This window comes from Protomyctophum parallelum (assembly GCF_964188405.1).
Source record: "Protomyctophum parallelum genome assembly, chromosome: 10".
Lineage (NCBI taxonomy): Eukaryota > Metazoa > Chordata > Actinopteri > Myctophiformes > Myctophidae > Protomyctophum > Protomyctophum parallelum.
The window spans coordinates 35,727,725-35,754,643 of NC_139704.1; the positions used below are offsets into that span (position 1 = coordinate 35,727,725).

General features: G+C 44.9%; 1 protein-coding gene across 1 annotated transcript in view; it reads right to left on the minus strand.

The window, feature by feature from the left end:
- Positions 1–953: 953 nt before the first annotated feature.
- The window catches only part of lrpprc (leucine-rich pentatricopeptide repeat containing), a 79,571-nt gene continuing 53,605 nt past the window's right edge, over positions 954–26,919 (minus strand). Inside the window, exons 31-38 of the mRNA XM_083775146.1 lie at positions 21,771–21,859; positions 20,608–20,818; positions 16,847–16,974; positions 15,783–15,898; positions 7,233–7,307; positions 5,458–5,542; positions 3,302–3,444; positions 954–1,227 (exon numbers count right to left, since the gene is read on the minus strand). Of these exons, the coding sequence (XP_083631272.1) occupies positions 1,159–1,227; positions 3,302–3,444; positions 5,458–5,542; positions 7,233–7,307; positions 15,783–15,898; positions 16,847–16,974; positions 20,608–20,818; positions 21,771–21,859 (916 nt within the window). The 3' untranslated portion in view covers positions 954–1,158. The remainder of the gene's footprint in view (positions 1,228–3,301; positions 3,445–5,457; positions 5,543–7,232; positions 7,308–15,782; positions 15,899–16,846; positions 16,975–20,607; positions 20,819–21,770; positions 21,860–26,919) is intronic.

A 26,919-nucleotide genomic window follows, 5' to 3' on the forward strand; every position in this document is an offset into this window, starting at 1 on the left:
CTGACACACGTACAACGGGTGGGACATGGATGTCCAACTTCCATCGTTACCGACACGTGCTCTACAGCCGGGCACCGGTGTAGTCTACGGCATATCAACGTGCTCTACAGCCGGGCACCGGTGTAGTCTACGGCATATCAACGTGCTCTACAGCCGGGCACCGGTGTAGTCTACGGCATATCAACGTGCTCTACAGCCGGGCACCGGTGTAGTCTACGGCATATCAACGTGCTCTACAGCCGGGCACCGGTGTAGTCTACGGTATATCAACGTGCTCTACAGCCGGGCACCGGTGTAGTCTACGGTATATCAACGTGCTCTACAGCCGGGCACCGGTGTAGTCTACGGTATATCAACGTGCTCTACAGCCGGGCACCGGTGTAGTCTACGGTATATCAACGTGCTCTACAGCCGGGCACCGGTGTAGTCTACGGTATATCAACGTGCTCTACAGCCGGGCACCGGTGTAGTCTACGGTATATCAACGTGCTCTACAGCCGGGCACCGGTGTAGTCTACGGTATATCAACGTGCTCTACAGCCGGGCACCGGTGTAGTCTACGGTATATCAACGTGCTCTACAGCCGGGCACCGGTGTAGTCTACGGTATATCAACGTGCTCTACAGCCGGGCACCGGTGTAGTCTACGGCATATCAACGTGCTCTACAGCCGGGCACCGGTGTAGTCTACGGTATATCAAATTCAAGTTAGTCTGTGGCTTCGTTTGCGATTTGCGCCGATGCCGGCATCAGCGCAAATCACCGCTGTGAGAGTGAAACGGTATCTGAAATTGTTTCTGTAAATTAAATTCTGATGTTCTTTTGAAAGCGCAATCCAGAGCAGTTGACCAATGGGCATGGTGAAACACGCAAGCACGCACCCATTCAAGTCCAAGAATGTAACCAATCGGAGAAAAGCCACAAACCCACATTTTGGACAATGAGACATCAGGATGCCATGTTGATAACTACCTTTATTTATTAGCATAAATAGTTCTTAATTTACAGCGGTGCAGAAGACAAACTTTAACATAGCGACAGCATGGACACAGTATTTCACCATTTATGTTACTCCAACTCAAAGAACTTATAAAAAAACAAAATTAGGGACAAAGAACGGAGGGATGGAGGGAAGAGGTGAGGCTGGGAGAATGACTCTTTATTCCGTACTCGTTCCTGCCTGGGCTTTCATCTCCTTCAGCTTTTCTGCGTAGAACTTAAAGGACTCCTGGAAGCATAGACAAAAGAGAGGAGATAAAGACCAAATTAGCATCAAACAGGAATAAACTATTCCCAATGACTTGTATGGGGAACAAAGGCCATTGTTTCATAGGCAAAGTGTGGTTTTGTTTTTCGTTTGTGCATTTGTATTTGTATTTGCGTGTGTGCGCGTATGTGTGAGAGTGTGTGTGTGTGTGTGCGCGCGCGCGTGCGTGCGTGTGAAATACTTTCCAAAAAGCAAGCAACTGCCGAGGCCCCTCTGGGCTCAGCTAAATAGTCTCCACTTACCATGGTAAGGTTGTTTCCTTTCATCTTGAAATTCCCATTAATATACAAATAAGGGATTTGTAAGCAGGCTCGACACACACACACACACACACACACACACACACACACACACACACACACACGCACAAACGTACGCACACATCCAACAACTCCCTGTTCTTTCTGTTCCTCACGTTGGCTTTTGCTAATTAATCACCGTTTTGATCTAAGGAGTTGTGTTCCTTTATTCTGAGGTGTGTGTCTAGGGCAGGTGGGGTTGTGAATGCTTTTCACAGATTACAGCTGTTGCCCCACGTTGTACAGTCCCTTAATAACGCAAGGATTTAATGTCAATAAGTAGCCGCGTTCGCCGTACAAAGAGGAGAGTGATTGTGCGAGAGGAGGATTGTTGACTGACTGAGAAAGAAAGTGGCTGGAGGGGGTTCAACACCATTCTTATCTCCTTTTCTCCTGAGACACTTTGTCCTGGAAGCCACTATGACAAGCGGAGGGTACGAGAGGAGGGGAGAGAGAGAGGGGGGTTATGACCCCGAGATCGTTTTGCGGAAAACAAATACAATCGCAAACGTCACCGGGGCACCTCTATATGTTGAGTATATTCACGTAATGTTCTGGCGCGGGCCGCAGTCCGTCTTGTAAATGGAGCTACTGTACACATCACCACTGCAGTACACATTATGGCCATGCGATACAGACAGGAAAAAGCAAGTCTCACGCCCATCTCTATTTAACACCAGTAGCCAGCAGAGGCGAATCACAATTGTACGGTGGGTTTTAAGGTGGTACAAGAGGTTGTCGAGAGAGAGAGAGAGAGGTGAGAAAAGGTGACTGATGTGCATTCTCCAATTCCCCACGTGCATTCTCCTGTGCTTCTAAAAACCTGTCCTTACTTTACCTGTGAATAATACAGAGGCTGTGAGTGTGTGTGCGTGCGTGTGCGCTCCACTAATAACAGCCTTGCATGGACTTACCAAAATGTGCAATGCACTTGAAAACTCGACAGCAGTGACACCCTCTCACTTACACAATCCATGTACTACTGTATGTGACTGCAGGCACAGCTTTGCACGCACACACACGCACACACACACACACACACACACACACACACACACACACACACACACACACACACACACACACACACACACACACACACACACACACACACACACACACACACACACACACACACACACACACACACACACACACACACACACACACACACACACACACACACACACACACACACACACACACCATCTCAACCAATATCTCTAGCTATGATTCCCTGCTTTCATACGACATGAAAAGACGAAAATTCAAAAAATTCCAATGGCAGCCCCTCAGTCAAATTTAGTCACATATTATGATCTATGCTTGCAGATCATTATTATGATCCACCTGTCAAAGTGTGTGAATCCATTAATTTTGCAAAATGTTGCAAGTATGTTCCTCAACTTAAATATGATTTCAATGGTTGAAAACGTAGGTATCGTAATATGACTTTATTAATATGAAAAGTATTATTATAATATTGCGGCGGCCTTGAAAGTCACTAGGTTATTTATTCTCTACATGTCAATTCTGCCAATGGGGCTATTCTTGTCATCGGGCCCCGTGTCAGTGCGGTTGGGGCTGCAAGGTTCAACAGTTTGAGATTGAGGGAATTGTACCAGAGAAACCATTTTCATAACACTCACCGTTTTCGAAACGAAGCACTTACACCATTTAGCATTTGCGATAGATAAATGTCTCCCCGTATGAGCGTGTGTGTGTGTGTGACTCACAGGGGGTTCTGCGAAGGGGACCGCCTCGCCTGCGCGACGGTAGAGCGCAGCGAGCCTTTTGAGTGACAGCTCGTCCAGCTCCGCTCCCTCCGCCAGCATCTGTTCGTGAAGAGCTTTGGCCGATGCCAGGTCGTTATCCACAGCTGAGAGACGCCAGGAAGAGACACAACGAGTCAGCAAATCAGGAAAACAATTGGGAACCATTTCAGATTGTGTTGTTTATTTCTCGTGTGCATGTACTGTAATAAACTTTATAAACCGATTTCAGGATAGGCAAGGGAAGAGAGCGGCTCCAATTTTGGATCTCGGACTTCCTGTGGCATCTATGACATACTTTTTTTTATAATTTTTATCCCATGTGTCAATTATCTAATGTGATCCTGGGCTCTACACACCCTCAGCCAGCCTAGTCCCCATATAATGGGGGGACATGGGGAGAGCAACAGACTTGAACTCATGCTTCCTTCATGCCTGAGTGTCCAAGTTGCTCCTTTACACCTGACAGGGGGAGTTTCCCTGGTTGGACGTAGCGCGTGGAAGGAACACGTTATTCCAACCAGTTCCTTTCCCCTCCATCAGGCGCCCCGGCTGGCCAGGGTGATGACATACTTTATTTATGACTCCAAATTATGGACACGGTTTCAGCCCGATAAGACATACATACATATTTCAGAAAATGAGACCCTTGTTATTATTTGTATTTCAGGACCATTCAAACAAGTCATTATAGATCTAATAGATCTAATGGTTGTTTTTACTCAATATATCCGTCTATGCATTGCAGCACACCGTCTTTGTGCATGCATGCGTATGAAGGAAATATCTGAATCTGAAGAGCGCTTTGTTATTTTGATTGGTTATGCCGCAACGCCACGGCCTACGCTACATATCAGGAAAGTTTGTTGTGCGATTTCGTTGCCAGATTCGTTGCTTTTTCATGTTTAGCTGTGATTAAAATGTTCTTCTCTTCCTGGTAGTGCAAGGCTAAAGAACAGTAACATCTAAATATTTTTGAACTTGTGTGTTCCTGTCTGAACCATGGCTCTACATGAAGAATAAAGAACATAAACGCTCCATTACCTAGTAAACTTGACCAGAACTGTACTTGATCCCCACTTTTTTCCTTCTACACCAAATCTCGGAGAATTAGCCAATCTACAAGCACCAGGAGGGGGTGGGGCAGAGGTCGACATATGCCCTTACTGAGCTGCATTCAAGACACCTGACTTGTGTCTGAACACAGCTTTGATGGATGTGTTCTGCCCCCCTCCCCCCCCATCAAACAAAATGTTTGGTCAAACCATAAGGGCTTCCATTGGAAATTGGAATTCCATTGGAGCGGCCATTAAACGCAGACACAAGACAAACACAAGACAGGTGTCTTGAATGTGTGAACGCAGCCCAGTAAGGGCATATGTCGACCCCACCCGCTCACCTCCGCCCCACACCCTCCTGGTGCTGCGGCCATTTTGGATTATAACACAATATAAACAAATGGGAGAGGGGTGGGGACGGGAAAGGCCCTTATTGTTGTGTTAATTAATATCTTGCAATAGGTGGGGTCAAACAGAGTATTATAGCATGAGTAGTTTGTAAATTGTGAGAGATAAATAACAAAAGAACAGAAGATAACTGTACAGAGGAGAACAGAGCATTGTTAATATAGCCATGGCCCTGGGCTGACTGGACGGTTAGCTAACGCTAATTAAATAGTCATGTTAACTTTCTGTACAGAGAAAAGATGGAAGCGTTGGTGTCGGCGAGGAAATACGAGATGGAGATGAACTGGGAGAAAGAAGACAACGGGAGCATTGTGAGACAAGAGGAGGTGGGAGGAGGGTGGCAGAAGGACAAGAAGCAAGGGACATGGAAGGGAGAGAAGGTGAAGAACAGAGTGGCGGAGCGTGTTACGATTAGCACGCTAGGCTAGCCAGGGCGGCCAACTCATTAGAGGACATGTGTTCTTTTAACCCTGAATGTCTGTCTGTTCGGCTGCAAAGACACAGACACACACACACACGCACACACGCACGCCTTGCTCTGATGCATTTTTAATCCTGTCGCTAATGACAATTTAGCCACAGGCCAGCGAGCCGGTCGCTGCACCACTCTAGTCCTAACGCACAAGATCTCGCCAGGCCCAGAGTGTTTCTTACAGTGGCATTTCATCATGTATGTGTGCTGGACGTCCTTCGTCGTGAAGTCTGGAATCAGGCTAAGAAGGCGCTTGACCTTGTCCACCTATACAGCAAAACACACAAAGACATAATAGTAAGGAACGTAGATGCATACACAATGCATCTAATATCATATACAAATGTTCACACACTGCATACCGTGTGTGTCGTGGTGTGTGTGTGTAATTGTATGTGTAGCTATTTGTTTTTATATTTGGCAGCCTAGCACATAAACACAGACTGGTTGTTAGAGGGGATTCAAACAATTACGGAAGCCCAAAAAGGATGGCAAAGCATCGTGATGCCTCTGCTACATTATCCCATTCTGGACAGGAGCCTGTTTTGGTGTTTTAACTAAGCATTATGTTATGCTTTAGCTATTGAAAAATAGCAGATCTACAAGCTCACACATCTACGAGCTTGTAGGTCTGCTATTTTTGAAAAATCGTGAAAATGTGAATGGGTTATATGGCAGAGACGCTGTTACTTATACCTAGGGTTGTCCCGATCGGATCGGGTGATCGGAAAACGGGGCCGATCACGTCATTTTCAAATGATCGGGAACCAAAAGACGTGATCACTAGTATCAATAAATATATCCATATCATGATATTAGACTGGATATTGTCTGTGATTTGGGATGTTGTACTATTACGATATGGCATAAACGTGTTCTATAAAATATAAATATCGGATCGGGAAAAATCGGTATCGGCAGATGCTCAAAATCGGATGAGGAGCAATAATATCCCTACTTATATTATACCCATAGAGCACTGAGTGACATGCATAGAGTATATATATCTATAGAGAAGACACCCGAGTTCTCCTCCCATCCACTTGCATTGAGTTGCTCAAAAGCTCATGAGGCGGATTCACTCCTCCTTCCTGGTAGGAACAGAGTGCATTCTGGGACGAATTGCAATGGTGAGTGGCCCAAACACATGAACGCGCTGCCGTTGAACGCGCACGAGCGTCGTCCGTCGTGAACGTGTACAATGATAGTCAACGGACAGCACGTTCATGTGTTTGGGGCCAGGCTGCAATACCTTCATTCGGCCACTATGTCCATTTCGCCTCAAGATTTCGTCTGGGTGCCTTCTCTATAAATATATATACTCTAAGGTGACATGCCTATTGTATCATGAAAACATAGTATGACATGATTTTGTATGTACTGTAACCTTACTGTAATATTTGGGACCCTGTATGTTTCTCATTTATGTGGACATAAATAAATGTGTGTGCGCTTGTGCATATATGACACAATGTGGAGGTCAAAGAACAGGCAGTATGTCGTATGCACCGCGTAACAGGGAAGTGTCACAGCTTAGAGAAAGTTTGCATTTCTTGTAGAAAGAGCTCAAAACGTTAGGAAGAGGATTAGATCACCGATTTATGAACCGTCACACAATAATCCTCAAAATAATGAATGATGAACGAGCAATTCAAAATGTGAGAAATACACAATGTTTGAAGAGAGGCACTTTGCAGCAGTATTAGGCTGTGTGTCATAGGGAACTACCCATAGATCCGAAGTCCCGTTAGTCCGAACATGCACTGCTCCCGTGCTTGCGGTTAGGTTTAGGTTTGCTCCCGTGCTTGCGGTTAGGTTTAGGTTAGGGTTAGAGATAGGGATAGTAATTTCGGAACAATGAACCTTCTGACTAATGACACGGCACCGTGTCATATACACATGTCGAAGATGCAGTCATGTGTACTGTATGCAGAAGAAATCAAAGGTCTGTTTTTACCTGTCCGGGTTTCTTTGACAGTCGAGATAGGTAGGAGAGCATCATGGTCTTCTGTTCGGCCACTGCGTTACAGCGCTATACGGCAGACGGGGGGGGAGACAAAAGACATGCGCCTGTCACAACGAGGCCTGACATTGATCAAATGGATTATTTTTTATAGCAAAGAACCCCCCAACATCTTTGTCATTGACATACATAAACGCACACACACGCACACACACACACACACACACACACACGCACACACGCACACACGCACACACACGGGTCAGAGGTTAATTGCCGACTTAATAAGTGGGTCAGAAACACAACTCCTGGTTTCTTTAGGAATTATAATACATATAATTAATATACAGCACCACTCACTTCAAAAAAGCATAATTATCTATACTTAGTCGCACAAAAGGGCCACCAATCTAGCACTTAGTTGAAATCAAAATATACCCCCCCCCCCCCAAGCTTTTCATTGGGTGATTTGGGCCCGTACCACTTCCTGACATTACCCAATTAGCACAAACCAGGAAGTGAGATAATGACAGCGAGTTATGAGTTAGAGAGAGAGAGAAAGAGAGCGAGAGGAGAGGGGAGAGTTGGAAAGAGAGAAACATTAGACAGATGAGTAACAAGCTTAGTATGCGACTTAAAATGTAAGTGCAGGGAAAATGGCTCCATTCTATGTTGGCATTTAATGCCAACATAGAATAGAGCCATTTTCCTCTGCACTCAAGTCCACATAATTATGTACAGTATATTCAAACACGACAACGTACTACACACCGTGTACCTTTTCTGCTAGACATTTTAACTCAGATCTGTATGGCGACGCAGCAGCAGCAGCATGCATGCATGTAGCCACTAGCCCCCCTACGATCGGGAGCATTTATGCATGAGTGCACGTACCGTACCGTAGCGTACGTACTGTATGTGTGCGTGGAAGTTGCAGTGTGCTATGAAGCCAGTGAGTGGGTGAGAACAGAGTAGGCCGTGTGTGTTTCTTTTCCTCCTGGGCTGAGAAGCAATGAGGTCACATTACTAGCCGGTCGTGAACCGACGTGTTTCACTTCACTTCTCCCACAACTTGCAGAATTAAAAAGGGGGCGAGGTTTACTGGGCTTTTAACAGTCTCACTCACACAAATGCACGCACGCACGCGCGCGCACGCACGCGCACGCATGCACACACACACACACACACACACACACACACACACACACACACACACACACACACACAGACACACACACACTACACAGTCACTCGGTGGCAGAATTGCTTTGGTACAATCAGGCAATTAGACTAAAACTATGCCACTTCACTCAACCCCCCCCCCCCCCTCGCTCTTACATCCATTCCCTCTCCTCCCCCCTGATCTCTCTCTCTCTCTCTCTGCTAGACTGAACACTCCAAAAAGGGCCGATCGGGGCTACCTTCTCCGCTACACACACACACCACTGCATAAGAGCTACATCCGATCCCCAATGGCCCACACACACACACGCTCACACACACACACACACACACACACACAGAGTATCCGCCTTGCCGCTTTTTTACTATTCTATGTTTCTGTTCACATTCCAATGGCGCTCTCTCATTCCACTCTCCCACCGGACAGGTTTGCCTGTCATTATTATCCTCTAAATAGCTAGTTAGAAGCTTTTCAGAGTTCCTTTTGGCCGCCCCCGTCTTAATTTATAAATGGGACAGAAGGAACGAGCCGGGTTGTCACCCCGCGGTGACCTGGAGGTTTAGGGGGTGGGTGGGGGGGTGGGGAGTGAGGTGGTGGTGGTGGACCATGACGAGTTAAAAAACCAGAATCTACCGGTCGGTACTGGTTGAGTCCACAGATCGATCCTGAACAAAAAAAACGTGTGTCAAAGTCATTCGAGGACCGTTTCTATTCTATCTTCACTTCACTTCTTTAATGTACGTGTTCTTTGTCACATAACGGCAGAAGTACGTCGGAACCATTATTTCATCTTCACATTGAGAAAATGTTTTGTTTAATTTTCTTGTACTTGTACACGTACGTTTTCCCTTCCAAAGACCAACATTTATAATCTTATCTAGAGATGTGAAAAGTGACAGGAAGCAGACGTGCAGTACAGACCGAGACTAATGGTGGACATTTAATTAATTAGTGATGAAGATGAGAGCCAGGGCCAAGTCATGTATACATGTTCATTAGCATGCATGCTAGTCAGACATGCCTGTTTAATGATTGAGACCCATGATGACTCACGAGGTCAGGGAGGGAGCAGTCCCCATGTCTGTCTACGCTACGTGACCTCCAGGTAAAACACATCAACCCTACCGTACCGTAGCTGTCATAATAATAGGCAAACATTCGGCAAAAATATGCAGATCGGCAAGTTCGTTGTTGCGATCTTGTAGATCGGAATAGAGATTTGGTGTAGGGGGGGGAAAGGAAGGGGACTAAGTACAGCTACATAGGGTTTAATTTGCTGTTTATTTAAAAAAAAAGTAAGTATTTGACAATACTTTTATTTTTAAATTTTATCCCATGATTTTGTAACCCATTTTTTCATTCCCGTGTCAATTATCTAATGTGATCCTGGGCTCTACACACCCTCTGCCAACCTGGGGAGAGCAACGGACTGGAACTCATGCTTCTTTCATGCCTGAGTGTCCAAGTTGCTCCTTTACACCTGACAGGGGGGAGTTTCCCTGGTTGGACGTAGCGCATGGAAGGAACCAGTTCCTTTCCCCTCCATCAGGCGCTGGCCAGGGGGAGGCAGTTTAGAGACCAGGATTACTGCATGTTTTTTGTGAGGGTACCTACCCTAGGGGACACGGGGAGAACATGCAAACTCCACACAGAAAGGCCCTTTCGCAAACCCCGCCTTCGGGTATGGGCACTGATGACGCACGCGGAGGAGGAAACACGCCGCCAGCGCCCACAGCGTCCCAGGAATCGAACCCAGGACCTTCTAGCTGTGAGGCGACAGCACTAGCAACTGTGCCACCGTGCCCCCCGACAATACTTTTCTTTCCCCATCTTCATAAAGAGACAACAACACAGATCCATTTAGTTCCCTTTTGAAATAGTGATGAACGGCGGTCAGCGACAGCAGCTAAGTAACATATATCCAACGCTCATTAGCATGCATGCCAGTCTGAAAACACAGCTAAATGATTGATAGGACGGAGCGAGAGCGACAATCAAACCAGGAGATTCCTGGTGGGCGGTTTGCGGTGGACCGAAGGCCAAGCCATATGTCTCTCATCCGTCGGTCCTCGCCCTGGTTTCCCTCTCTCTCTCCATACATATGTCTCTCATCCGTCGGTCCTCGCCCTGGTTTCCCTCTCTCTCTCTCTCTCTCTCTCTCTCTCTCTCCCCCCCCCCCCCCATCTCTCCGATGCCTTCCGCTCATCCATCCATCTAGTGTTCTCTTTTCCTGCCTCTGACTCATCTAAGCTGGTACATATTCACATCCCCAGAGCCGAACGCAGAGTCATGGAGCTGCACTTGATGAAGCGTGATCACATTAAGTAAAGTGGCAGCAGGCCAATTTCACACAGCCTACCCCGGTGTGGTGTGGTGTGGTGTGGTGGGATGGAGGGAAAGTATCCCCCTCTCCACTTTTACTATGAATGAGAGGGATATGCATATCTGGATAAATAAGTCAACTAGCCCATTTTGACCTGGGAACGATTCTACAAATGTCTTCTAAATCCTGACAGTTTTTTTTTTTAAAGCTATGTTTTTCTATGTCAGTCGTTCTGCAAACACTTTCATGTCACTTTTCACGATTCTTCAAAAATAGCAGACCTACAAGCTCGTAGCGTGCGCTATGAGCTTGTAGATCTGCTATCTTTCAATAGCTAAAGCATAGCATAACGCTAACACCAAAAGGGGTTCGCGCCCAAAATGTGCTAGAGGAACGCTAGATGGATGTTACTGTACACACAGAAGTGGCACGCATGAGTTGTTTTCCCTGTGCTTTTCAGAAGGCTTATATCTTTGCCATTTCATCTGAAGTTTAATTGAATCCTGACCGTGTACAAAATGTAATTGTTACATTTGTACACTCTCTCCGAGTTATAAATGGATGAATTAACACTCAAGCGTCAGTAAGCCAGACACGTTCTGGGCGATGAAGATAAACCTTTGTTGGTCTCTGTGTTTCTCCGAGTTGACAAAACCTGGCCACTAAATATATTTTGGGTATCTCACACAGCACTCCGTCAAATTTCCGTCCGAAAATGTGCCTGAAATCTTTGAATATATATATACAGAGCAAGTTTTTCCACTCACATTTTTGCTACTGGGGAGGTCCCTGGAACAACATATTTCTGGGGTCCTTGACATGAAATATTGAGCAACACTGATACAGCAACATGAGGTATTTACTGTATGGAGCACCACTGATACAGCAACATGAGGTATTTCAGAAAACTGTCAGAATTTAGAAGACATCTTTTAAATGTCGACGTCAGGCCTAAATGGGTTAATGAGTAAATAGCACTGACCTGCAGTCAGTCCTACAGTTTCTGCAACCGTGAGCTGGTTTTAGTTTAACAATCAATACAACAGTATGACATCTGAATATAATGTTATGTCTCCACACACACACACACACACACACACACACACACAAACTTAAGGCATATATAGTGGGGTTCCGTCTCCATGTTAAATTTAGTTGTCATTTACAACTCATGTAAAAGTTTCACTTTCAGTACTAATTTGAAGGTGAGGGTCTATAGAACCATTTTGGTTCGAGTGGCAATCACCAAAATAAAATAATTGGCCTATAGGGGGCGTAGTCAGGTGCCAACCTCAGCCCTACCAAAATATGTAAACTGTTGTAACTTTTGATTAAATTATCCAATCTGAACATATGATATATGTATGGATTCACAATCAGGAGTAGCATTTGGTACTTAAACCTTATTACACATATATTTCTTTCCACCCAGTATTGGTGTATATCCACAAAAATAGCAGGAAAAACGAGCTAAGAACTAGTAGTGGGGTCCCTAGACAGACCGTCATTTACAACTCAACAAAAGCTTAACTTTCACTTCTAATTTGTAGAGAATGACCTATAGAACAATTTTAGTTCGAGTGGCAAGTCTTCAAATTAAATAAATATATATTTTTGCCAAATTTCCAAAATCGGAATTATGTTTATTTGAAAGATGTCTTAATTTTCTTATATTGCTGTTTTTTCTTTGTTTTTCTTGCTATATCAAGTTAATCCTGTGTGAGGAATCAACTGGATTTCAAATATTAATGTTTTGAATAATCTGATATAGAAACAAAATAAAGATGGCTGCCTACATTACGCCTAACTTCTATCCTGTTGAACCTAGAATGGTGATGTTGGTGCCTATACCTATGTTATCATGAATGACTAATTGTATAAAAACAAAATACATATAATAGGACAATATATAATATTTCACAAAAATGAGACAATGCAGTACATATGTGGGGAACTAAAGTTAGATATTGGAATATAATACACCACTCCTGTGTTATATTTGTTTATTTTATTTTATTACTTATACTATGTACTGCCACTATAGGGGGCAGAGTAGCAGGTGTGTCTTAATTGTTCAGACTTGGTAGCTTTTTAGTAATAAAACTAAGCATACTGCAGAAGAGCATGAGCTGCACTGATTGCTCTCTTGTGGTATTGATATTTTGAAGGTAAGCAAAAAAGTTAAACATGTCATGAAGGATCCTAAAGTGTTTTTTATGAATATGGATAGTCATGGAGTGCCACGATACGGTCTTCTCCCAGCACAACTGACTTGTCGTTTATCTCTTGGGTGAGTTCTACCTTCTGGAATGAATGGTCTGCTGCATATGTTTCTTCACCACAAAAGAGACATTTATTACGATTAACAGGTGCACCAGTCCGGCATGATCTTCTTGCCAATGCCACAGCACCTCCGGAGGCGGCGGCGTGAGAGGGCACGCAAACGTGCTGCTTTCATCGCTAACCTCTTCAAGTTCACCAAGGATTTGCTGGGGCAGAAGCGCAGTGGCAAACTGGCCTCCTCGCAGGAAGACATAGACCAACAACCTCATAGAACCCCCTGAACCAGATGTGCAGTTCGACATGTCGGAGAGGAGGGTCAGCAACCACCTCCGGAGATGGCTCGGACTACCAAGGAGCCTGAGCAGCATTGCACTCTACGGAAACACCAACAAAATGCAACTGCCTTTCAAATCCCTGGAGGAGGAATTCAAGGTAACTAGAGCCAGAGAAGTGGTTCAGTACAGGGACTCAAGTGATCCGAAGGTGGCTAAAGCAGGGATCCAAGTGAGGACTGGCAGGAAATGGAGGGCAGAGGAAGCAGTTCAAGAGGTAGAGGCAAGGCTGCGCCACAGGTGCATGGTGGGCGTGGTCACACGAGGCCGAGCAGGGCTAGGTTCCTTTCCGAGTGCCCAAATGAACACCAGGGGGAAGGAAAGGCGACGCCTTGTTCAGGATGAGGTGAGAGCAGCAGTGGATGAGACCAGAACCTGCAAGGCTGTGGGAATGAAGCAACAGGGAGCTTGGACGAGATGGGAGAATGCGGTTGAGAGGAAAGTGACCTGGGCAGAGCTTTGGAAAGCTGAGCCTCACCGCATCAAATTTCTCATCATGGCAGTGCATGACGTGCTTTCAAGCCCGTCAAACCTGCACATATGGGGCATAGCAGAGACACCAGCATGCCCACTGTGTTCCAAGCGAGGGACCCTGGAACACATCCTCAGTTGCTGTACAAGGGCACTTGGAGATGGACGGTACAGGTGGAGGCATGACCAAGTCCTTAAGACCATTGCTGAAGCCATCAGCACAGGACTGGAGTGGTCAAAGCAGGTCCAACCATCTAAGAAAACCATTGCCTTTGTCAGAGCTGGGGACAAGCTGGGGTCAGAAGAACAACATCTGCAGGCATCCTGATGTCTGCAAGAGACTGGCAGTTGTTGGTGGATCTTGAACATCAGCTGAAGTTCCCCAGCCATATTGTAGTCACCACCCTGTGACCAGACATTGTCCTTGTGTCTGAGTCTACCAAGCAAGCAGTGCTGATGGAGCCGACAGTCCCGTGGGAAGATCGCCTGGAAGAAGACTTTGAAAGGAAGCTCTCCAAGTATGCAGGTCTGTTCAGCGACTGCCAGCAGGCTGGTTGGAGAGCAAGGTGTTTCCCTGTGGAGGTTGGATGCAGAGGTTTTGCAGCCCGGTCCTTGGCCAGAGCCTTCTTAGCTTAGGCATCGAGGGAGAGAGAAAGAGGAGAGCCATCCGCAGTACCACCGATGCAGCAGAGAGAGCCTCAAGATGGCTGTGGCTCAAAAGAGGGGAGCCTTGGAGTCATGGTAGCTAGCTAGCCGTCTGGACACAAGCTCTAGGTCTGATCAACCCTGGCTGGGTCACCTGGAGGAGGGCGTATGATGTTGAAAGACCCGAAACGCCCTAAGATTCCAGGAACATCACTGAGGATGTGTCCAGACTAGGCATCAGTAGATGTATGTACACAGTCTTATAACTAACAAGCTACCAAGTCTGAACAATTAAGACACACCTGCTACTATGCCCCCTATAGTGGCAGTACTGTACATAGTAACTAATAAAATAAACAAATATAACACAGGAGTGGTGTATTATATTCCAATATCTAACTTTAGTTCCCCACATATGTACTGCATTGTCTAATTTGTGTGAAATATTATATATTGTCCTATTATATGTATTTTGTTTTTATACAAATTAGTCATTCATGATAACATAGGTATAGGCACCAACATCACCATTCTAGGTTCAACAGGTTACAGGATAGAAGTTAGGCGTAATGTAGTAATTCAATGTACATTGGCAGCCGTCTTTATTTTGTTTCTATATCAGATTATTCAAAACATTAATATTTGAAATCCAGTTGATTCCTCACACAGGATTAACTTGATATAGCAAGAAAAACAAAGAAAAAACAGCAATATAAGAAAATTAAGACATCTTTCAAATAAACATAATTCTGATTTTGGCCATTTTAGAAGTTTGGCAAAAATATATATTTTTTTAATTTGTAGACTTGCCACTCAAACTAAAATGCTCTATAGGTTATTATCTACAAATTAGAAGTGAAAGTTAAACTTTTGTTGAGTTGTAAATGACGGTCTGTCTAGGGACCCCACTACTAGTTTTTAGCTCGTTTTTCCTGCTATTTTTGTGTATTTACACCAATACTGGGTGGAAACAAATATTATATGTGTAATAAGGTTTAAGTACCAAATGCTACTCCTGATTGTGAATCCATACATATCTCATATGTTCAGATTGGATAATTTAATCAAAAAGTACAACAGTTTACATATTTTGGTAGGGCTGATGGGGGTTGGCACCTGACTACGCCCCCTATAGGCCAATTATTTTATTTTGGTGATTGCCACTCGAACCAAAATGGTTCTATAGACCCTCACCTTCAAATTAGTACTGAAAGTGAAACTTTTACATGAGTTGTAAATGACAACTAAATTTAACATGGAGACGGAACCCCACTAATACTGTAGACGGATAGTATGGACACACTTACAGCTAGCAGGAACTTTGCGTCCTCTACTTTGTTCATCTCTAATAGCTCCAGGAAGAGGTCCGTGTTTGGCCTGTAGCAGGCGAAGTGATTGGCTAGGCGCTCCGCCATAGCGCTCACTGCAACACACACACACACACACACGCACACGCACACGCACACACACACACACACACAGACACACACACGGACACGATTAATGCAAATTAAAAGGATCACACAAGCATGTTTTTTCATTCCACTCATTTCAGTATGGTATGAAAATCACATCGCATAGACTCGAAACTTGTTTGAAATACTCAAAATGTTGAGTATGAATAGGTTACTTTATCGTGGAGTTTTAAAGCATTGTAAAGCGCAGATTTACATTTGCATTTGGAAACAGTCCCCGGAGAAAAAGGCCAATTTACTGGAGATTCAGAAGATATTGTCGATAGATATTGAGCTTGACCCGAAACTGTTTCTATTAGGTCTTACCCACCTGGCCATAAGATTCAGAGTAGCGAACAAAGATTTCTAGATTTATGTTTACTCAAAGCCAAAAGGGCTATAGCTTTATCATGGAAAAAGATAGGCAAACCCAGTATTGCTCAGTGGTTTAGGGAACTATCATTGTGTCTTCCTCTGGAAAGAATCACTTGTCTTACACTTTAAAGAATAAACAGAAGATGTTCGATAAGATATGGGGACGGTTTATCCAATATATTACGGTTAATGATTTATCTTATTTAATGGTGGAAACAGAAAATGTCTAATTGTATTCTCTGCAGCTGTTTGGTCTGTTGTTGTTACCATTCTAAGTGACTTTATTTTATTATACTGTATTTATATATGTATGTACTGTATGTTCTTGTTTAGTTTTTTGTTTGTTTTTCATTTTAAGTAATTGTATTGTCTGATGTATTATGTATTGTTTTGTTGTATTGTCTGTTTGTTAATTTTTTTTTAAATGCAATAAATATATTGTTAAAAAAAAGGCCAATTTACAAAATGAATAATATGTCTATGACTATAAACTGTTAAAACTGGATCGTCTGTGGTTTCATATTCCGTTTGGTGGGTCTTACGTTTGTCCAAGGCCTTGTCGTGGTTCTCCTCCAGGACCTTTCTGAAGACGAAGGACATGCTGGGGAACGAGCTCTCTGGAGCCGTATAGACCGCCTCCAGAACCTCCACGGCAGAGTCCACGTCACCCCTGGAGGAGAGGGCAAAAGAAACACACATATCTCACCAACTTAACCCATTTTGGACTGAGGTCGATATAAAAAAAAGGCTTCTTTTCATGTCAAGGACCCCCAGAATTATCTCTATTAGGCCACAGACCCCCCATCTCAAAATATGTTGTTCCAGGCACCCCCCCCCCCCCCCCCAGAAGCCAATATTATAGTTAAAAAAATGTTCGCTCTGAAATATTATTTCAATAGCTAAAGTAGAACAGAAATGCTATAAACACCAAAAGGGGTTCCCGCCCCAAAATGGATTAAGGGGGCTGCTAAATGACCAAGAGGTCATGCCAAAGGAAAAGTGGCGTGTCAGATATTTCATATACGGTACAATACCAGTGAGACGCCCTGAGGGCGAGAAGCCCTCAGCCCTCTGAATAGTACTAGCGGTGGGACTCTGCTCTTTGGCACGGTAAGTGAAAACATACTAACATTTTACTATCCGTTTGTCTTAATTGTCTACCGTCTGTTTTTATACTCCGGGACCAATTTACTGTCCACAAGCAGAGCGGCAGCGGTGGCCGAACGGTTTGCGGAGCGGTCTTGATATCGGAAGGTCGCTAGTTCGTATCCCCGGACTGGCACGTTAAAATTACCACCGCTGAAGTGGCCTTGGACAAGGCATTGAACCTCTACCATGAAATGTTCTATGAGCAGGGCCTGGCTGTAAACAAGTTCTTGAGCTTAGTCCAGTTACCCTGGGTAAACATAGTACCTTTCCTTTCCTTTCTTTCAGTGACACACTTTCAGACTGTCTTTCTGACACTGAACAAAGAGCCAGCAGACTACTGCCATCACCTGAGCCATCAAAACAGCTCAAGTGATCTCATAGCTCCGCCCTCCCTTTTAAAAGCTAACTAGAGGAGGTACCCACCTCTACATATAGCTTGCTCAGTTTCAGTCTCACTCTTGAGTAGCGGTGTGACTCTGCCTTTGCTCTGTCAATCTGCACTTTGTCACAGTAAGTGAAAACATACTCCGATCCTTCTTTTCTGGATTTCCTTTCTCTACACTTCTGACCTTTCTTAGTTCCTTCGCCCCCCCGTCTGCCTACCTTGTGCTAACCACAATAGAGTCTGACTCACGGCTGGTTGAATGTCGTTCTTTATCGAACAAATCACACCCAATCCAAAGCCCGGCACATCCAGACACATCCAGCGAAGGGTTTTGTATCAACTTACTTCTTATTCATTATTAAGGGACCAAGAAGTCCCGAACCTGACCTTTAGATCACCCTCCATTTTGAATTATATGAAAAACTGTTCAAATCGACAGTATCTCCTCACAGAATCTTTGATCAAAATGCACGAAAACTTCTACACGTGAACTTTGGACAAGAAAAATCGTAGTAAATTTTTTCAAGTGAAAAGAAGTTCTTTATAAGACAATGAAAATAGCCGTTTTGTGAAAATTCTTCTTCTGCCCCTAATACATACCGTACGTAGCAGCGTCATATGCTTATGACATTTTACAGTATGGTAGTGGGTCTTGCCAAATAGCACTGAAACCAGTCTTACTGCAATAGGCCAAAGGGGGGCGCTATAGCAATTTGATCAGTAAGCTCCGCCTTCAGATATTCCGCCATTTTGAGCAGTTTGACAAATGCTTATACCTGATTTTCTGCCTGGATCGTTCATGAAACGTTCTACAGACAATCTATGGTCTTGCGACCAGGTATGAATCGGGTTTCAGGACAATGCACCTTGTCTTAAGCTGTCGGTTAGCTGAGCTTACACTAAATAGCCATTCTAGGTTTAATGTTTTCTTTACAACCCCTCTCCACTCGTGCAACAGTCTAACGTGCACGCCCATACACACACACACACACACACACACACACAGACAGACAGACACACACACACGCCAACACTCCGCACAGTGCTTTTCTGCTGATGCTGCTGCCTCAACCAAATAGGACCTGGGCGGAAAATCTCTGCAAACCTGAAACACATCTATCTGGCAACCCGGCTTAGCTAATAACACTTAACACTCCTCTTCCTCTTCTCCCCCACCTCCTCCTCCTCCTCCTCTGCCACCAGCCATTATGAATATTTAACGAATAGTGTAAGTGTGTGTGTGTCTATGTGCGTCTGTGTTGGGGACGTATCCAGCTGATTGTTGCGACTGGGGACGTCTGAATAATTCAGCGAGGGTGGGAGGGAGGCTCTAAATGTGGCGCTCAGTTTTCCGGTGGCCCTGCTTTGTTTTGTCTTTTACCGCCCCGGCTCTTAAGCAGTCAGCTCGACTCAGGCGCGCCAGGGACGCACGTGTGTGTCACAGCTGCTCAGGGCTACCGCTCCCAGAGGTCAGGGTTCAAGACGACAAGCGCTCATTTCCCCCCCGCCCCACCCAGCGGTGGCCAATCGGGCGTGAGGCCGTCCACCCTTTATCTTATTTCATTTCTCAGTCTCTATTTTCTGCTGTCCGTTTTGAGTCTGTGTGTGTGTGTGTGTGTGTGCGCGCGCCGCGGTAGTGCTGATCGGTGCTAATGTAGGGCGATGAAAGTTTGATGCGCTGCGCCGCTTTAAAAATGTGTTCACTCGCTTTTCGAGACGAGATGAAGGCGACGCCGAGGATTGGCGGTAGAGAAGAGAGCATTTTGCTATTTTGTTGTTTCAACACATTAAGGAGAGAATTTATGAATATAATCCCATTAAGCTTGTGTTAGTAATGCAGTAGTGTGTTACGATGGGCTTGCTCACAAGCACGTTGCCTGGTAATGCGTTATACCGACTGATGGGCTTAAGATGGGACTTAAGTGCTGTGACTATGACGTTCTATATGGACTGTGTACAGTCTTTTATACTTCAGTGAGCTCCTAAATCACTGCAAATTATTTCATATTTCATTGGAGCGCCAGGCTGGAAGCACGGCAGAGGATTCAAACCCTATAGTCCCCACGGTGGTGGGCAGGAACTTGTCCTCTGTGATATGTGGATGGCCCCTTCCCTCTGCCTTTCAAGTTGACTTTTAAGTGACTAAATAAAAAGTCTATAGCCTTATAACGATGTAGGCTTCATTACTATGCAGATTTTGTCCAATCTATCTGCCTATTGGTACTCACAACCTTGCAAACGGATATACTAACGGAGACATAGGCCCAGGCCGTAGCGTAACGGTCTGGGCACTGGACTGGTAATCCAGTCGCAGTGTGCCGCGGGTTCGACTCCCGGACCCGACACGGCCTTTACTGCATGTCATCCCCCCATCTCTCTCCCGTTTCCTGTCAGCCTACTGTCTGTCCCTTCAAAAAAATCAATAAAAGGCGTAAGCCGCAAAAAAATATCTTAAAAAAAAAAAAAAAAAAAACTGAGACATAAGGAATGGCTATACAATATAATATTTACACATATAGTACAGTACGTGGAATTTGTCCTGTACATTTAACCATGCTATAACAACTAGGAGCAGTGAGCAGATATTGTGTGGCACTCGGGTGCAATTATAGGGTCTTGCTCAGGGACACATTGCCGGCCTGGCCTATAGAATCGTACCTGGGACAACCAGGGTCTCTGGCTCCCCCAGGCGGGCTCACTATAACTACTCGGCTATGTGTCCGCCACCAACTGCCCCGGGGCGTAGAGACACACACAAAGAGGTCTTACCTCCTGATGTGTGCGAGGGCCGTGTTGTTGGGGTACAGCATGCTGGACACCGTGAGGGCAGGGCCCAGGGCTTTGGTCAGGGAGGCCACCTCCTGGATGGCGGCCGTGTCGGCGTCAGGACCCTGGGCCAGGGTCTGGACCAGTCGAGTGAGGGAGAGCGTCGTGGGCACCTGGTCTGCCTGCAGCATGGACTTGAGTGTCGCCATGCCCTCTGGATGGGACAGGGAGAAGGTTAAGAAGACCACCCGTTTCCCCAAACACTGGGTTTTGTGGGACCCATTTGTAGGTCGAGGACCAGTTGTTGTTATATGGGTTTGCGAGTAAATATCTCTTTACAAAAATGTCCAAAGAATGTTCTCAGTTTTTCATGAATTAGTAGTTTAAAGTTTTTTCAAAATGGACTACATCAATTATGTTAGTCGAACTAGTCTAACTAACTAAATCAATTTTTATTTGAATCATGATTAGTTCAATTAACTGTGTTTGTGTGTGTGTGTGTGTGTGTGTGTGTGTGTGTGTGTGTGGGGGGGGGGCTTTACATAAGTAGGCATGACAGAATAGTGGATTTGATATCGAAATACATCTCTTCCATTTTCAGGTCCTCCATCATGCTTTATAAGCATTCTACTGTGAAGCCGAGGATGTTTAACCTGTGTAATGATGATTCTGTGTTCTCTAACATTTCAGCTAACACCCCTGGGGCTGTATTTTGCGTGTCGTTGCGTGTCTTAAGTACCATCTCACAGCTAGGCTACAGATGTAAACTTTTAGTTTTTATCTTTGGCAGCCTAGGGCATGTGCATAAGTTAGTTGTGAGGGGCTTACAAATGGCCGGTCTTTCCAAAAGGAGAGCCAAGCAGTTAGCAAGGTATTACTCAGTTACAGCCATTATAGGAAGCCGCTCAATTTGGAGGAGGCGTTGTTTCCTTTATCCATGATTTATGTCTGCTGCCCTGTGTCCGACATGTCAGCTGTACTGTATGTAATGATGCTTTGCCGTCCATGCATGTTGTAACTGGCTGCTCTCCCATTGTCAAACTGCACTGGCAGTGTTTATGTGCTTTGTACAAGGTATTCCTGTACTTCTCATTATGTGGACATAAATAAACATTTCAAATGTGTGTGTGTGAGAGAGAGATTGAGAATGTTAGTGAGTTTATTACCTTTCGTCTGGCCTTTCTTGCAGTGTGTGAGAATGAGCAAGCTGTTGGAGATGTCATTGAGCTGAAAACCTGAGACACGAGACACAGCCCTGAGAGAGAGAGAGACAGACAGACAGACATGTTGTTTGGATACAGTAGGTCACCCTTAACAGTCCACACACCACAAAGATCAAAAGTACAATTGTCTCAAACCTCCAAAAATAACTGAATAGAGTGGACTGGTTCAAACTTCTGAATGACACTGAATCATTTCATCGACGTAAGTTCCATCCCAGATAAAGTGAATGGATATACTGAAACTGCACATGGTGGACAATCCTGTTACGGCCTGCAAGCCTTGTCAAAGACAAAAATGATGATTAAGCTCACACGCTAAGATCAAACAGACGAAGGGACAGACGAAAAGGAGCAGATCTGGTTGAGCCCCTGACATTGAGCGCTTGACTTGTTGTAGAAGTGTGTGTTGTGTTGATCTGGCTCTGTTTGTGTGTGTGTGTGTGTGTGTGTGTGTGTGTGTGTGTGTGTTTTATCAGGGACAGACGTGGCTGAAGCCTAAAGGAGCATCCTCCTCATGACTTCTTCTATCTATTATTCTCTTCCCTCTCCACTAGAACCTCAATCACGCCATCCTATTTTTTTCCGCCCTTTCCTTTCCAATACAGTCCCGCCCCTACCACAGATTAAGCCTTCCGCTCAATTGAGCATCAGGGGCTGTCGCCAATCCTTATTATCGCCGCAGTGTCTCTCTCTCTCTGTGGCCAACGATTTGCAGTGGAAACTTTAGTGCAGTGAGGGTTTTAAGTTTTTAAGTTTCGGAGAAAAATCTGTTCTTGGAAGTCTCCACACTCGTTGCCATTTTTCTTTTCCTTTTTTTTCTTTCGGTTTGGCTATTCTTTTTCTTGTTGGCCCCTCTGTAGAACTTGGGCCCTAGAAGTGTACCATCGATGGTCTCCCTCTGTAGAACTTTGGCCCTAGAAGTGTACCATCGATGGTCTCCCTCTGTAGATCTTTGGCCATAGAAGTGTACCATCGATGGTCTCCCTCTGTAGAACTTTGGCCCTAGAAGTGTACCATCGATGGTCTCCCTCTGTAGAACTTTGGCCCTAGAAGTGTACCATCGATGGTCTCCCTCTGTAGAACTTTGGCCCTAGAAGTGTACCATCGATGGTCTCCCTCTGTAGAACTTTGGCCCTAGAAGTGTACCATCGATGGTCTCCCTCTGTAGAACTTTGGCCCTAGAAGTGTACCATCGATGGTCTCCCTCTGTAGAACTTTGGCCCTAGAAGTGTACCATCGATGGTCTCCCTCTGTAGAACTTTGGCCCTAGAAGTGTACCATCGATGGACTCCCTCTGTAGAACTTTGGCCCTAGAAGTGTACCATCGATGGTCTCCCTCTGTAGAACTTTGGCCCTAGAAGTGTACCATCGATGGTCTCCCTCTGTAGAACTTTGGCCCTAGAAGTGTACCATCGATGGTCTCCCTCTGTAGAACTTTGGCCCTAGAAGTGTACCATCGATGGTCTCCCTCTGTAGAACTTTGGCCCTAGAAGTGTACCATCGATGGTCTCCCTCTGTAGAACTTTGGCCCTAGAAGTGTACCATCGATGGACTCCCTCTGTAGAACTTTGGCCCTAGAAGTGTACCATCGATGGTCTCCCTCTGTAGAACTTTGGCCCTAGAAGTGTACCATCGATGGACTCCCTCTGTAGAACTTTGGCCCTAGAAGTGTACCATCGATGGACTCAACTCAATCACCCTCCCTACGCTCTATCAGCATCATCGATCTCTGCAAATCTCTTAACCCAATTAGGCCTGACCTCAAAAGAAAAGAAAAAATCTTCTAAATCATCCAGTTTTCTGAAATAAATATTTTCACGATTTTTCAAAAATCGCAGACCTACAAGCTCGTAGCGTTCCACTCGGTGGCGCGCTATGAGCTTGTAGATCTGCTATTTTTCAATAGCTAAATTATAACATAAAAGAGGTTCCCGCCCAAAATGGGTTAATCTTGGCATCACCCGCTGATCAATTCTGTACAGATTACCCGAAAATAAACACAATTAATGTTTAATTCTTCATTAACCTCATGCGTCTTCACTCCCCCATCGCATCCACCCTGGGGGGCAGGTTCAGTGGAACATGGAGGTAAAAACAATACGAAAGATTTGTAAATTGTACGGGGAAAAAACTGCCAAGGGAGAGATGGAAAGAAGAGGCAAGGATGAGTAGAAAGTGGAGGCAAAGGAGATAATTGAAAAAAGAAAGAGACATACAGAAACATAGAGAAAGGGGATTACTTAAAAAAGATCAGGGGTTTCTCACTAAGCTCAGATCTCTAATTCCTCTGTCTGTCTGTCCATTTGTCCATCGGCTAAAGCCCTGATATGTCCCGCGGTGGAAACACAACACAGTAACACACACACGATACATTACTAATCAGAGGAAGACTGACATTTTGCCGCAAAGTCATCAGCTTCTCGGAAAACCCAAATTAATCTGTGTGTGTGTAGGGGCTTAGTGAGGACTGCTGTTCACGTCCAGGAGGCGGTCTGGGCCGTTTGGGTCAACACACAATCAGTGTGTAATCCTCGTTGAGGAGCTGCTAGTCTTAGCCTGAAGTGAGCCATCACAGGAAACAAGAGGGGAAAGTAGATACGAAAGTCTAGTATGACTCTATGCCGTTATGTTTAGAAAGCACCGTCACTGAAGAAAAGCTTGCACGGGATGCCTAGACATTTAAAATTGTGTTCTGTAAATTGTTTGCCCACGTTTGTGTTTTTGCTCTTGATGCAGCATTCCAGAAAACTGAAATAAGCTTAAAAAATATATTAAAAAATAAATAAATAAGTTTTGAATTTTTCAATAGATCGTTTTGACATCTACTTTATTTCATATGACAAATGTTGGGCACATCATTTTATTCAGGGTTTGGCACCATTATAATTGATTTAGCATGAAGAATAAAAAAAAACCCGTCAATATGGGGGACAAGGGGAGAGCAACGGACTTGAACTCATGCTTCCTTCATGCCCGAGTGTCCAAGTTGCTCCTTTACACCTGACAGGGGAGAGTTCCTTTCCCTCCATCAGGCGCCCCGGCTGGCCAGGGGGAGGCAGTTTAGAGACCAGGATTACTGCATGTTTTTTGTGAGGGTACCTACCCTAGGGGACACGGGGAGAACATGCAAACTCATGCAAACATATATGGGGACTAGGTTGGTGGAGGGTGTGTAGAGCCCAGGATCACATTAGATGATTGACACAGGGATGAAAAATGGGTTACAAAATCGTGGGATAAAAAATATATATAAAAAAAAAAAAACGTCTTGAACTCTAGATGTGATGTAGATGCAACCGATTTGGTGAAATGTGTTCACTCTCAAGAGTTAGAGTAACACTGAGGATTTGGAATGTGCAATGTTGGTATCATACCAACAGGGGTTAAGAGCAGGCCTGGAATTTCATCCTTTTAGGGGCAAGGCCACTTGGCCTTTAGTGTGGTTAACTTTTTGAGGGCACAAGGCCCAGTGCCAGGGCATGAAGGTGATCAATTAAACAATGATTTTAAGTCCCCGGTCATAATTATTTTAGCTTAAAGGTTAAGTTTTTTTTTTTTCAAGGCGAACATTGGTTCTGAACAGTGCTTCTTAAATAAATAATCACAGCTAATAATATACATTTAATGTGGGGGTCCTTGAAATGTAAATGGCAGAGGATCACTGGGTTAAACTGTGAGTAAATTCACAGAAAATGCAATAACAGTAACTTTTGAATAAGGGCTTGGTTTAGAAAAGCCTATATTTTGTGCTAAACTATATTGAATAACATGGCATTGTAGAGAGGTTAGTGACATATGAGATAATTTCTCCATTGTGGGGCTGCAGGACTGAGGACTCTGGAGATAAGTCAACTCAAAGTGAAAGTGCAGCTTCAGATCAGTTTTTTGTTCTTACCTGGAGTGTGTGCTGTGCACAGGGGAACAATTGTTTAATTATATCCATGGTATTTTTCTGTCGCTATCCATAATGCATTCATGTTTGTTGGCGGTAGAACATCTCTCCTCCTCCTTGTATGGACTATGGACAGCCACGCTGTTTCGCGTTAGACGAAAATAAATCAGCTGGACCCAGTGACGTAGAGTCTGTGGGGTCCGGAGGGCCGGGGCCCCCATGAGGATTTTCGGGGAATTGCACCCAACCGCACTGAAGACAGTCAAGACACTGTCCAACACCGCCCTCCCCTGGCTAAACCAGGCACGGGCCCCCATGAGGATTATGAAAACAATTAGTTCCTGGGCCTGGACCATGTCCGACCAACGTTAATGCATGTGACGTAGGACCGCCACACTGTCGCAACGGTAGAAAACATTATTTTGTTTTGGGTGATAGTTGCAGTTTGACCGGATAGCTAGTAGCTACACTAGTAGTAGTAGGCAGCGTGTGGGCTAAATGCTCTCTGTTTACTCTGTCAGTGCGTGGAGTGTGTGGCGTGGAGGAGGAGGCGCGCGGTGTGTACTTTTTCAAGGGGGCACACGGCCAAAGAGAGGGGCCACGACGTCCATGGCCGCCGTGAAATTCCTGCCCTGGTTAAGCGCACAGAGCACAAGGTGCTGCCGAGTCACTCACATGTCTCATATCATAGAGCACCGAAGTCCTGACGTAACTCGCTCATCCCTTCGATTCCCCTGGTTCGCGGAAGTGATTTCTCTATGGAGAATAACATGGGGTGATCTTAATACCGTCTACTATAAGCGTTGTGGTCCAAAAATAAACAAGCTGTCTCGGCGTTATTGTCAGGGAGGTGTCTCTGTATCGTTTGCAACAGTCAGTCACTCATATATGATACAGTCTGCATCTAGCGAAAATCTAACTAATTCATCTCAGTAACATTAGCGTTTTCTCTCAGTCAGTTGATTCTTCATATCCATATGAGTGAAGCGGCCGGGGTGACATGTTTATTTTTCAAACACAGTTGTTATATGAGGCGATCTAAAATCGCCTCAATGGGGATTTCAATGCAACTAAACAAATACATGAACCTGGGGACTGACGCCCTCTACTGAAAGTGACGTCAGACTTCGGTGCTCTATACCAACAGGGTTAAGAGCACATGGTGCTGCCGAGTCACTCACATGTCTCATATCATACCAA